Below are 12,805 nucleotides of genomic sequence, written 5' to 3'. Positions count from 1 at the left end.
TGCTGCCAACACTGATCCCAGAGCCAATTACTTGCATGGCATTTGTCATTGTTCCTATGCTTTACCTTGGTAATTTTATTTAGACAGGGGCATTTTCTGCTGATAAATCTGGCTCGATTACCAAGTCAGAATGTATTTATTAAAACACCAATTAGACCTTGGTCTCTCATCAATCACAACACCTTTAATTCATGCATGGATGCAAAAACTGTTTGAGGCGTTGTGCATGCATGAATGAGTGATCTAAATCGAATTGTCACTTTACCGACATTACCTTATCTTCAGACCTAGAGGCAATCAATTTCTTATTTACCATATGAATAATGTGTGATATTTTTAAAAGCTCCCATACGTCATTTTTTTGGTGTTGAAAGGACAATACTTGCTTCACAAGGTTGGAAACAAAGGTGATGGGCATGATCCTCCAAAGGGGATGGAGGTGATGGGGAGCTGGCCAGGGGGTGGCCCCGGGGGCTGCCTGGCTCAGGATGGGGGCTACCCTGTTCCCACCTGCCGATGGTCCTGGCTACCCGGGCACTGTTGTTAATTACTGCTCAGGTGGGGATCGGTTGCTGCAATTAGCCCCAGCAGGAGAGATAAAGTGTGGAAGAGACAGCAAAAACCGAGAACAGTTGAGAGGTTAAAGTCACGGGGACAAGGAAGAAGAAAAGGAATGTGAAATAGAAATAAAAGACCAAAACCAAGAACAAAACCCTAAAGCAGAAGAAGCAGTAAGAAGAATAGAAGGTGAAAGGACAGCATAAATGGACAAGAGTGGACTGTGAACAGCAGGATAGGAAAATGGCTCAAATCAGGATGATCACAGACTGAAAGGTTGGTATAGCCCACGCACGTAGAGGTAATGAACGGCTGGATACTGAAAATACCTTTGCCTGCCTCAAAAAGCATACGGTGCGTAACCTCTGTGCCCTGCCTGAAGGCACCGTCCGTTCCCACCCACGTCCCCTGACGGAGGCTCCTGGGGCTGGCGCGATGCCCGTCCGCAGGAGCAGCCTCGCCGCGGAGGCGGCTGATGGGGCTGCACAGTCGGAGCGGGAAACGACCCGGCAACGGCCTCTGCGGGTAGCGCCCGGCCGTGCCCGGCCCCGCGGCGGTCGCTCCGGAGGCACTGGCAGCGGGCCGCGGTGCTGCTGGTGAGGTGCCCTCTTCTGAGCAAGAAAACTCACCCGTGCCTTTCGATCGGTAAGTCGTTGCTGTCTCCATATCTGGTAGCAACAAACCTGCCATCCGTTAGGTTGTAAGACAGGCTCAACCGTCCGTCTTCCCCTGGGAAAAAAACAAACCAAACAAACAACCCCAGAAAAACCCCAAACCAAAAAAACCCCCACACCTCAGGAAAAAGGGCTGTGAAAACTGTAGAAGCTGAATAAAAGGAATAGAATTCTGAGAACAATGAGCTCTTCTGCCTGTAAGGTCAGAGCTACATGAGAAGCAGTCTCCATCCCACTGCATGTTCTCGCACACCAATGTGTATTTTCATTCCAAATTCAGCAGGGAAAAATATCAAATTTTTGAAATTTCTTGTAGAATAGTAATTTGTAACATTCATTCTGAAATATCACAACATTGCATCTTTATAAGTCTGAAACATTTTAACAGAAAATTAACTATATGTAGTTTGATATTAAAATGAATATTATAATATGGATGTCAAAATGAAAGGAGGTGTTGAAGTGACTTAGCTGAGCACTTTCCCAGTGCAAATGTCATCAAAATCACCGTGCTCTTTTAGAATATATCAATTTCAAGACAACAGCGTTTATCAGTGAAAAATTGCCTAAGAAGCGTTCGTCCCCTTCTCCTGGGATCTGTCAGAGGTCTCCCACATTTGGTTATGCTCCCTCTGCCTTTCCAGGAGGGCTCGGAGAGCAAGGGGTGGTGATTTCTTTCCAGTGCAGCCGCTGGGTAATTTGTTAGCGGGATTAAACTGGGGAGTCATCACCGTGGTCAGGTAGAGGCTGAAACCGGTGCCAGTCCCACAAGTGGATGCAGCGACACGGTAAAACAGCACTTGGCTGGAAGTTACTTATGGAAAGCATTTAAATTTGAATAGTATTAAATTTTCTGTTAACCTTTTTCTGGGTGAACTAATGCAAAACCCTACTTCTCGAAGTTCCTAGAAGTCGGGGAGGGGGAGGTGTCCCAACCCGCTGCAGCAGTGGGGTTTGGGGCGGTTTTAGATGCTCGAAGTGCTTCTGCGAGCCCCCCGCAGTCGGAGCATCACCGCTGGCTTTGGGGGCTTGCGGAGGGGAAGGGAGGAGGGGGAAGCGCTGCCCTGCGAAACCCGGCTCTCTCTGCATTGGGCTATTTAGCCCAGGCTTAGCGCTACAAAATTCAAACGCCGTGGTACCCGAGATGGACTTAACGATGGCTAGAGGTAGGCTCTATATGCTATTTCTTACAATAGAAACTCTTTGTCGATTTTGGTTTGAAGGTCGTCTGCTAATTTTATTTTATACCATACCGTCTCTCTCCTCCCTGGTTTTCTGCACACCAGCCGTCCCTCTTCGTGGGCATTTCCCGTTCCCTGCTTGCAGTGTTTGTTGTGAAAGAGGGAGAGGAGAAGAGAAAAACTGGATGGCTGGTGGTTTGTGGGTCAATTATACATCAGAGGCTTTACTGCTTCTTCAGAAGGTTCTAATAATAATTATTATAATTAGGGTACTGGGAGAGAAATGTGCTGAGATCAGGGAGAAAAGCAGGAAAGCCAGGCCAGAATTAATTAGCCCCTTTTATCCAAGAATCTCAAAGCGTTTAGTCATTAATTAATGGATTCTGTGGTTAAATCAGCACGATGTTCGGTTTCCGCTGGGATGGTGGCTGTCTCGGGGCTCAGCACCCGTCCTTGCTCAGCCGTGGGCTGTGCGTGGGTTGATGCCGCTGCCGATGCCTTCCTCGCGCTGCAAAATGCAGAGAAATATTTCTTTTTTTCCTGTTGGCTCTGTCAGGACCCAAAACTGGAACGGGGAGACCAGGCCCTGTGCAGCGATGCAACCGGGCAGGCTTACGCTGCTGGGAGCTGCGCAAATCCCCCCAAGCCCGCGAAATGCACCGAAAGCTGATGGCTTCCCATGGTGACTAAAGGCTCTCTGCTGACCCGGACCCAGACTCAATGAAATCTCCCACCCCGCAGCACTTAGATCATCCCTGGGACTCCAGCAAAAATGTTTATTACATGACAGAATGGTGCCGAAAAGAATAAATTGACCCTGGCAGCAGTTTTCCTCTAATAAAAAGGCTTCTGATATGCAGCGCAAGGGAGTGGCCCAGCTTGTAGGGTTTATGTCTCTCTTGGCCTTCTAGGCATGTATGTTTTTGCTTTTGATACAGGATTAGTGGGAGATCTAACTGTTCTCCAATTCAGAGATAGTCCCGCATCAGACGCCATACCTCTCTACGCGTTAGCTGGCAGCACGCAGCCGAGCAGCGGTGCCCTTTGGCAAGGCACAGCAGTCCTGGTACGGAGCAGGAGGGAGCGCGGGCTCATCTCTGAGGGCTGCGCACCCGCTCCTGTGCTTGTGAGCACGCTTGCCTTCCGCGCTGGAGGGACGTCCTGCTGAGATGGCCCGGCCCGACCAGGCGCTGCGAGCCCCGGCGTAGCCAGCGGCAGCCTTGCGAGGGAGTTGGCGCGGGGATTTGAGGCTGAAAGTCACTGACTTCTCCCCCAAAGTCACGTTCCAAGAAGTGAATAGGTGGGTGAAATGTCCTTTAACAAGTGATCTGGAAAATGTTTGGAAAACATTTGAAGAGCATCAATGCTGTCCTGGCACGGGGCTGAATGACTTGCCTTAGCTCTTCTTTTTAATGACTGTGGTAGCTCTTATTTTTTAATTGATTTGAGTTCAGTTTGCAGCCATTGCTTTTAGTTAGCAGCAATCTGCATTGTCTCAGTAGCGCTTCACTGATTTCCATGTACGCGTGGTCGCTCCACAACCCATGCTCCACAGCACAGCACATACAGTCAAAGACTGTGCTCCCAGTATAGAGGAGCTGGTGTAGCCCCGAGCCTAAACCCGTGCCCGATCCTGCTCCCGCACAGGCTGAGTTCACCAGGAGGGTCTGCAGTTTGAACGCTGCTTTTGCCGGCGGTTGCCTTGACCCCGCACGGTTCTTGCTGTTGAAAACTCACTGTATCCAGCAAAATAACGTGTACTGTGTGCGCAGGGAAGGTGTGAAGTGCACTGCCCTGCTCGTTTCGTTGCAACGTAATACAGAATCATTTTCTGATGCAACCTGATATTTGGCAGCAGCTTCCAGTTACACCCAGATACAGAGGGGTTTACATGGAGGTGACACGTGGCACAGCCTTGAATCAGTAGCCCTTTGCCTCCCATTCTCCCTTTCATGCTCCAAAACATCTTTTAAAAGTGACTTTTTTTTGAATAGCCAAACTGTATTATTTTCCTTTGGTAGGGGGTGGCTGAAGTGTTTTGGCTTAACATTGCTAGAAAAAAAAAAAAACCAGCCTGAGGCAAGCAGCAGTGAATTTTTTTTCTCTAAATCCTGAGCTCTTTTGCATCCCTCTGTGCCAAGCAGCCTGGCCCCGCAGCGACCGACCTGGCTCACTTGCTAACGCACATCAGCTCCTCCTTGCCTTTGACCAGCCCGGGGCCGTGTGCCGTGCTGGCGGCACCGCCGCTCTGGAACCTGCTGCCCATCTCCCCAGTTCCCAAAGGGCTTTTTCCTTGCAAATGGGAGTGTTGAGGGCGTTGTTACTAACAGGCTGCATTGCAGCCCTGCATGCAGTTACCTGTCATTCCCCAGCCTGGTCCACGGCTCTCTGTCAGACCGACCCATCGTTTTCCCTCACTTTGATGTCAACTAATTGATGTACTACAGAGAGTAATTTAGTTACTTAAAATGATAAAATTATATCTTGTATGATGTGTCTAGAATCTGCAGCTTCCTTTCCTTGTTAGAATTTCGTTATTGTATTTCCTTACCCCGCAGTCTCTGAAACTCTACGGGCAGAAAGAGCGTATCCTTCAATGAGTTCACTTAGCCGGTGAGTTCCCGTGGCTGATGGCTGGCTTTAGATTTAGGCTTTTGAGTGTGTTTTGGCGAGTCCGCCTCTGGAACACCCTGGCGTCCTTTGGCTCCCGAGGAGGTGACAGAAGCCATTTCACCGAGCCGATGTCTGGAGCTGTTTGTCAAAGCGTGCGGGGAACAGAGGTTTCCGCAGCCCGTGCCTGCCTGAGTCAAACGTAGGCAAAGGGGCTTTGCAAAGCAGTCAGCGAGACAGCTATGCCTGCACTTTTCCTTGTGCACCTGCAACAAAGTGGAGCTCAGCTTGCTTGACTTGAGATCAGATAATTTTACAGTACTGTTTTAACTAACAGAGCCAACTTCCTAGCATGGTAATTACTTTGATCCTGGTTGGCACAGATGTATTTTTCATGTATTATTGCTTAATACTGGAACCTTTCTTTTTTTTTTCCCTCTGGTATCTGAAGATAGCCTAATGAAAATTATTTTTTTCCCTACTTCATTAAATGCTAAAGGGCAATTCAATTTTCTCCATAGCTTTCCCTCTCTCTTTAGATTCTCTTAATGTACTGCTCTGGCTAGACTGATACGTTGTTCTTGTAATGATTATATCAAGGTCTTTTCAGCATAAAACTTAAGCTCATTTTGTAGCTCAATGTAAAAGTACACGTCTGGCGATGCCCGCTGCCCACACCCCCACGGGGGTTCTGGCTGCGTGATGCTGGGCTGAGGCCAGCGAGGGCAGGGACGTTAGGAAGGCTGGGAGCCAGACCGGCCGGATGGTTTACGAGAGCGTGTTTACCCGTGCATGCAGACTTCCCTACCACTTAAAGGTGTCAAAAATGTATTTATCAAAAAGAAACTGTTCACCTTTGCCCCTTCTTTTTCCGCCGAGTGAAGCAGTTGTTCGGGTTGCAGAAGGGAGCTCGCTGGTCTCGGCTCTCCCTGCCGCTGCGGCAGCTGCCCAGCCGGGCTCTCGCCTTTCCCCGGCGGCGTGGGGACGGCCGCCTGCCCCCGCTGCCGCGCCGCGTACCCACAGCGTCCGCTGCGGGACGTGGGCCCTCCTGCCCAGCCCCGCTCCCAGGGGCCGGCCCAGCCCGCGGAGCGCTGGTGCCGGCGGGAGGTCTCTGCCTGGGGAACCGCTCCAAACCCGCGGCTCTTTCCAGCACCCGCATCCCCCCGGGTTCTGCTGTTCTGCCTCGTGAATAGATGAATTTCTGCCTCCTGGCTCACCTGTGGTATGCCCATCATTGGTGAATATTCATTAGGTGAAATCAGCATCTATTAGGTCTTAATTAACTTATAAAAGACTTGTTTTGTGGTAATGAAGGATATACTCTAGATATTCTTCACAGCAGCTGGTGGGTCCCCGTGCCCATGTGGCCATCCCCGAGCAGGGTCCGGCGAGGGCAGGGGGGCTGGACCCCTTCTTCTTCCCCATGGCCATGAAGTTACACCTGTGAGGAGGTGGCTGCGACCTAAGTGTGTGCCGAACATTAGCTCCGGTTTGCACGTTTCATTAGGTGATGGTAGCAATGTCCTGCAGTGGCCTGGTGTTTGGTGTCTGGTGTTTGGTGTCTGGAGTTTGGTGTCTGGTGTTTGGTGTCTGGTGTTTGGTGTCTGGTGTTTGGTGTCCGGGCTGTTTGGGCACTTCAGGCGCCTGATGGAGTTTTGTTCCATGGCTGGACGAGTGCAGCCCTTTGATTTGGGTTTCATGGGCTGTCCCGCTGCGATGGAATGTGGATGGGCTTTAGCTGAATGTCCCTATGAGTTTGCTTAGAAACTGTTAGGGAGGCACGGAACACTGCCGTGCGCAAAGCCAGCGGCAGGACGTAGGAGGAGGTTGCACAGCGCGCTAATGGGAACTGACCTGAGCAGTGACCTTTTCCTTCTCGGCTCATTTTTCACCCTTTTTCAGACTTCATTCAGTTCAGCGTGGGGTGGGGAAGCAGCAAGGGCAGCGGGAGCGCATCGTCCCGGCGTGGGCGCAGGGGAGCGTACCCAGGGCTGCCCGCCGAGGGCTCGGCCTCGCTGTCCCCCAGGGCCGTGACGGGGAGGGAGCTGGCATCAGAGGAGGGAAAACACCATTAAAGAGCTGGTGGCAGCAGCGGTGCTCATCGAATGTGTTTCCTCCATCAGGATTCACTGTCGTCCTTAAACGCACACAAGCAGCAGGGGGAAAATGACTGACTTGGCAGGTGAGAAGAGAAAAAGGAATTACAGGCAAGTGCAGAGCAAACACTGGAAAGGAGAGCAGGAGCTGCCCCCCCGCTGGCCAGGAGAGCCCTGATGGGGACGCAGTCCCCTCCCAGCATCGCTGTGCTTCCACAGGGCCGGCCGGAAACGCCCTCACCAATTCCCTTCCACCGGATTAGTTTTTGCCTCTCGAGCGCTGGCGGGCGCTTGCCCCACAGACGGCTCTGAGTGTGGGAAGGGCAGAGGCTCGGAGCGGCCCCTCGCAGGGAGCGCTCAGCACCTGCAACGCAGGAAAACCCGCGCGAGCTGTAACGGCCACCGCAGTACGGAGCTGCAAACCAGCACAGCTCAGGGATGTGCTTTTCAGAAGCGCGTGCGATCGGAGTTTTACAAAGGCTCAATATGGAGTACCTCTGCCAAAGCCAAGCAAATGATAAAAAATTTCAGTTTGGCCATTATTGACTTTCTACAGACAAGATACAGAGCAGGTCTTGAAGCAAGTCTATAAATTAAATTTAGCCACACAGCTCACAGACTGAAAGACTCCTTCATCATTAACAAGGAAGAGGAAGGAAGAGATGAGGAGGGGCTTCCTGACCTTTGTTTTTCCACCTGTTTCTGTAAATTATATGCATTGTGTTCACGGTTGTGAGAAAGATGGAGAAATGGGAGAGCAGGGCAGTGACTGTGAGCAGCACAGCTTTTTAACATTTTGCTGCCATGAGCTTGCACCCCCCCTTCCTCCAGGGTCTGCTCCCAAGCTTGGGGGTTTGAAATTGGCAGCAACTTTTTTTTTTTTTTTTCTTTTTCTTTTTTTGCCCCTTCTTTTGATGGGGACCTCTTTCTGGAGTGGTGGCAGCAAATGGTCACCTTGGACCCTGGCATGAGGAAGAGATTCCCCATCGGCCTCGCCCCCCTCTGCCGCCCTCCCCCAGCCGTGCCGGAGCTGCCGGCACGGCCGTGATCCCGGCACCACGCGTTGCCTGTCACTGCTGCAAAAGCCACTGGGCCAGTGCTGCAGCTCTGACCCGACTGATCCCCCTTTCCCTTCTCCTGCCCTCGCACCGCTGTAGGAAATGCCACAAGCGCCGGGGTCCGATACCGGCCCCGGGGCCCCGGTTCCTTCTCATGGGTGAGACCAGGGGCCGTATCGCTGGTCCGAAGTTGCTAAGCTGAATTATGCTTTTCTTCAGCTGGATAATGTTACCAATCTGCATGAGTTGGAAGTGATAATTACATTTTAGTGGGAAGATGGATGCTTCCACATGACATTTAAATCCACGATTATTGCAGTGGTTTGGTCAGGGAACAGTTGTTATCGATGCCAGCTCTTCCCCTTTGTCACGGAGTACTGCGTTTGGGCAAGTCTCCAGCTGAAAAAGAAAAAATCAAGCCACGCGCTACACAAATCAGGAAATAAATTAAATACCGTTCAGGGGTTCTCATCACCGATGGGTTATGCAGCTGAAGGACTGTGTTCCCCAAAGCCTCTGTTTTGTCCCTGACCAAGCCCCCATGCAGAGGGAGGCTTCCTCTGCGGCGGGGTGAGCTGTGGGTGGGGGTCTGGGTGGGCAGGGGGACACCGGGGTGCGATGCCCACCGGGACGGAGGCTGGCGGCTCTGGCTGCGCCGTCGTACAGCCAAAGCTGTGCTGTTGAGCCTGAGAGAAGAAAAGATGTCTGGAGAAATTAGGGGTGCTATAGCTGTCAATAATGAAAAAGACAATTTCCCGAACGCTATTCCCTGGAGGCGGGGGGAGCCAGGCACCCTCTGATACCCAGTTCTGAGTGTTATAGCGGGCTGTATATATCCTTTTTGTTGTGGGAGAGATGTTTATTGACATAAGTAGCCACTGGTCACCTGAATACTGTTTGATTTCTTACATTAAAAAAGAACAAATAGTCATATTTAATCCAATGAAAGTATAAAGACTGTGACAATTACAGACTGGAATAATAATGAACATGTTTCTGAGCAGTGGGAGCAGAGCAGTACCGTCTGAACGTTTTGTTTAGACACGAGGACCATCTTGTTTTTTATTTTGTTTTGTTCATGCCGTTGGGAAAGCGTGTGCTCCGCAGGGCCGCCTGTCTGCGCGTCCCGTGCCGGTGTCACGCAGAGGTGCTGGCTCCCGGGGTTCCCCGTGCTGCCGTGCCTCCCGCAGCCCCCCCGCTTGCTCGCCGCGTGCTGGGGACTAGACCGAAACCCGTAACGCTGAATTTCTTTGTGACTGCCAGGGTTTTACCTATAAGATCCGGAAAAAGATCAGTGCAGGCTGCCCGTACCCAGGATCTGCGTATTTTGCTTTTGGCACACGTTCCTCTGCCATTCCCTTTCATGGTTGCTTTGCTGTAGCACCTCATGCTGCAGTGCCAGCAACGATTCTGCGTAGTGCTGCTCGCTCCGGCGGGACCGCAGCACGTGGCAGCGCATGTCGTGCTGGCCGGAGACGGAGGGAGCGAGGCTGGTGTAACCTGTCTGCTGGCAAACCCACCGGTGGGGTGGCTCTGAGCCTGGCATCAGGGGGTTTCTCCCCGCGGGGTGTTTGCTGTGAGCCAGCTTGCCGGGGGGCTGCGGGGAAACGCCACGGAGCAGCCGTGAAGCCCCCGTGGAGCGGTGGTGGTGGTGCCTTGCCCTGCAGCGGGGCCAAAATTTCACCTCGGCCATATGGGAGAGCCGCCAGCCCGTGCCACGTTGCTTGTGCTGGTCTGTTCTCGGGCAGAGCCCCTGGCAGAGCATTTACCTGCGCTGGTTCGTTACATGCGGTTGCTAATGAGGGGTAGGGCTCTGCAGTTGTGTGTAATTGTGCAAAGAAGATCATTGCAGAATCCACGGGTCTTTGGTTTTAACCTGGCAAACAGGGAAAAAATGAGATAGGTTGGGTTTAACAGCATATTTGGTACTGTCCTTTTAAAGGCAGAAAGATGACTTAGGCTAGGAGGGTTCGATGGGATTTAAGCAGCCTGGTGTTCCCAGGTGAGACCTGTCGGTCCCTGCAGCCACCTTGGGTACAGCCTTGACGTCTTCGCACACCAGCACAGACAGACCCCTCCTATGCGAACAAGTTTTATTCCCTCCTGTCCAGACTTGTCTTTATTAGACGCAAACCCAGGGAAGATCCGTGCCAACACGAGTGGTGGGACCCATCGAGTTCTGTGGAGACGGTAGCTGGGATGGGAAGGGGCAGCAGGCTTTGCCTCGTCCTGCCTCCTGCGCGCTGCCTTCCTCTGGTAGCCAAAAATCATTTCTTTGTCTGTTTGGAACTAGTAACCTTGGCCTTGGCCCTGTTACCTCTGTTCCCACCTATGAGTTTATTGGCTTCAAAGGAACCCCACATACAGGTAAAACTTGGAGGAATGGATCGGGAATGACAAAATCTGAAGTCCTCATTCTGTTTTTTCTCTGTCTTTCCTCAGGCAAAATTTCTGTGGACTTCACCAGGATTTTCTCTTAAGGGAGAAAAAGCCTCGTGTGATCTGCTCAGGGTTCGGCCTTGGGTGGGCGGGTGGAGGTAGCAGCAAATCATTACAAGCCTAAAAAGCCGTTAGGGTTCCTGGAGCAATGGTTGCTCACGCTGGTTAAACACCCGCCTGGCTCCTCGCGTGACTGTTTCTCGCTGAGGATCTCAGAAAACTTTCGGACGTGCGTTGGATGTCTCAGGGGACCCGCAGGGCACCCGAGCAACACGTGCACGTGGAGCGGATGAAGGAGCTCCAATGTTCACGGAAATCAGCTCCCCCCTGAGACCGGGTGGAGGTTTTGCCAACAGTTTGTGGTGATATTCAGGAAAGCTCCCCGAGAGGTTTCCTGCTGTGCCGGGTGGCTGCGTCCCTCCCCGCTCCCGCGCGTCTCGGCGGGCAGCAGCGAGCCCGGCGGTGGGTGAGCAGCCTGTTTCGGGGTGCAGGCGGGGGGGTCGGAGCTGTCGGTAACGCCGGGGTGCTCTCTGTTCCTCTTGCAGGTGAGCCCTCCCGGTGGTCCTCGTCCCACTGCGACTGCTGCTGCAAGAACGGCAAAGGCGACAAGGAGGGAGAGAGCGGCACGTCGTGCAACGAGCTGTCGACGTCGAGCTGTGACAGCCAGTCGGAGGCCAGCTCCCCCCAGGAGACTGTCATCTGCGGCCCCGTCACCCGCCAGCCCAACATACAGACTCTGGACCGGCCAGCCAAGAAGGGGCCGGTGCAGCTGTTGCAACAGTCCGAGATCCGGAGGAAGAGCGACCTGCTCCGGACTCTCACCTCCGGCTCCCGGGAGTCCAACTCCAGCAAGAAAAAAGCAGTGAAGGAGAAGCTCTCCATTGAGGAGGAGCTGGAAAAATGTATCCAGGATTTCCTCAAAATCAAGATCCCAGACAGGTTTCCAGAAAGGAAGCATCCCTGGCAATCCGAACTGCTGCGGAAGTACCACCTATAGGCTCAGGGTGGGGAAAGCACACGACCTTATTACCATTAGAGCAAGATTCTAAGTGATATGAAAATAATTCCCAATAATAATTACTTGTTAGGTCACAAAAAAAAAAAAATCCATCTCTATAGTACTGCCTAATTTGCCTATTTCACCTTAACATTTATAGTCATAGGGTAACGCTATTTTTCCAGTCGTGGAAGCACAATGACAAACGCTTTTATTTGTAAACTCTGAGTCTTACACAATCTGAATACCTTAAGGGCACAACCATACCGGCAAGAGATGCTCACGTGCGGATGCGGCTGGTGCCGGTGGGAATGCGGCACGTGAGCAGGGGTGTCCAGGGGTGTCTGTGGACTGCATGCCTTCTGCGTTCTCCTCGTAGTGCGTTTGTTTGGAGGGATGTACACAGCTCAAAGAAACAAGCTATGCCATGACAGTTTACCTTAAGCATGTGTATATATATATGTGCATATATATATATGTGTGTATATATCTCTCTGTGTATATATATATGTATATATATATCAATATATATTGCTTAAAGATTTTCTGGCTCTCTCCTTATAACTCACTTCCTCAGAAAAGAGCATTTTTTAGCAGTCTGTGGATGTTCCGTTTCTTCTTCAGGTCTTTGAGGGTTGAACAGTAGAAAACCCATCTCTGCCTCTCTCCCCCGCTCCCTCTCTCTGTCTCCCCCCCTTCTCTGAGACCCTGTAAATGCATTTCGGTGGAGACCAGGGAACAGCGTGTGGGTCTTTGTTGCTGTCAGCAAAATATTCCATTTGTTTTTGACGATCTTGGTCCCTCTGTGTGCTCCCCACGCCTCTTGTCGTGTTTCTCAAGGCTCTCCGGTGCCAGTGGGTTAAGCGCGTGATGATCCCAGTTGGAAAGCTGTAGGAATTCTTGCGGGGTCGAGTGTGGTGGCAGGCGGAGTGAGGATGGCTGATTTCCACAGGAGTGTTTGGCTGATTTGTGCCAGGAGCGTTTGGCCCCAGCTGGCAGGGAGAGCGGGTGCTGGGTGCTGTCCGGCACAGAAGCAAACACAAGAAATTATCCTCCTAACGAGCCACGTTTAGTGCTTTGGCTGGCGGGGGATTGATTGCTAGAGGACGGGAGCAGCGCGGTTCCAGCCATGTGCGTTTCAAGAGAAAACGCAAACCCCCGAGGGAGGTACCCGTGTTCCCTCCTGCAGGCG

At 51.9% G+C, this 12,805-nt stretch overlaps 1 protein-coding gene across 1 annotated transcript in view; it reads left to right on the top strand.

Moving 5' to 3' along the window:
- Nucleotides 1-11,613, top strand: part of KCTD16 (potassium channel tetramerization domain containing 16) — a 79,625-nt gene extending 68,012 nt beyond the window's left edge. Inside the window, exon 2 of the mRNA XM_075509860.1 lies at nt 11,162-11,613. Within this exon, the coding sequence (XP_075365975.1) occupies nt 11,162-11,613 (452 nt within the window). The remainder of the gene's footprint in view (nt 1-11,161) is intronic.
- The last annotated feature ends 1,192 nt before the right edge of the window (nt 11,614-12,805 follow it).

The sequence above is a fragment of the Mycteria americana genome, chromosome 8 (assembly GCF_035582795.1).
Source record: "Mycteria americana isolate JAX WOST 10 ecotype Jacksonville Zoo and Gardens chromosome 8, USCA_MyAme_1.0, whole genome shotgun sequence".
NCBI lineage: Eukaryota > Metazoa > Chordata > Aves > Ciconiiformes > Ciconiidae > Mycteria > Mycteria americana.
Note: the sequence above shows the minus strand (reverse complement) of the source record. Positions and strands in the feature narration are given on the sequence as shown.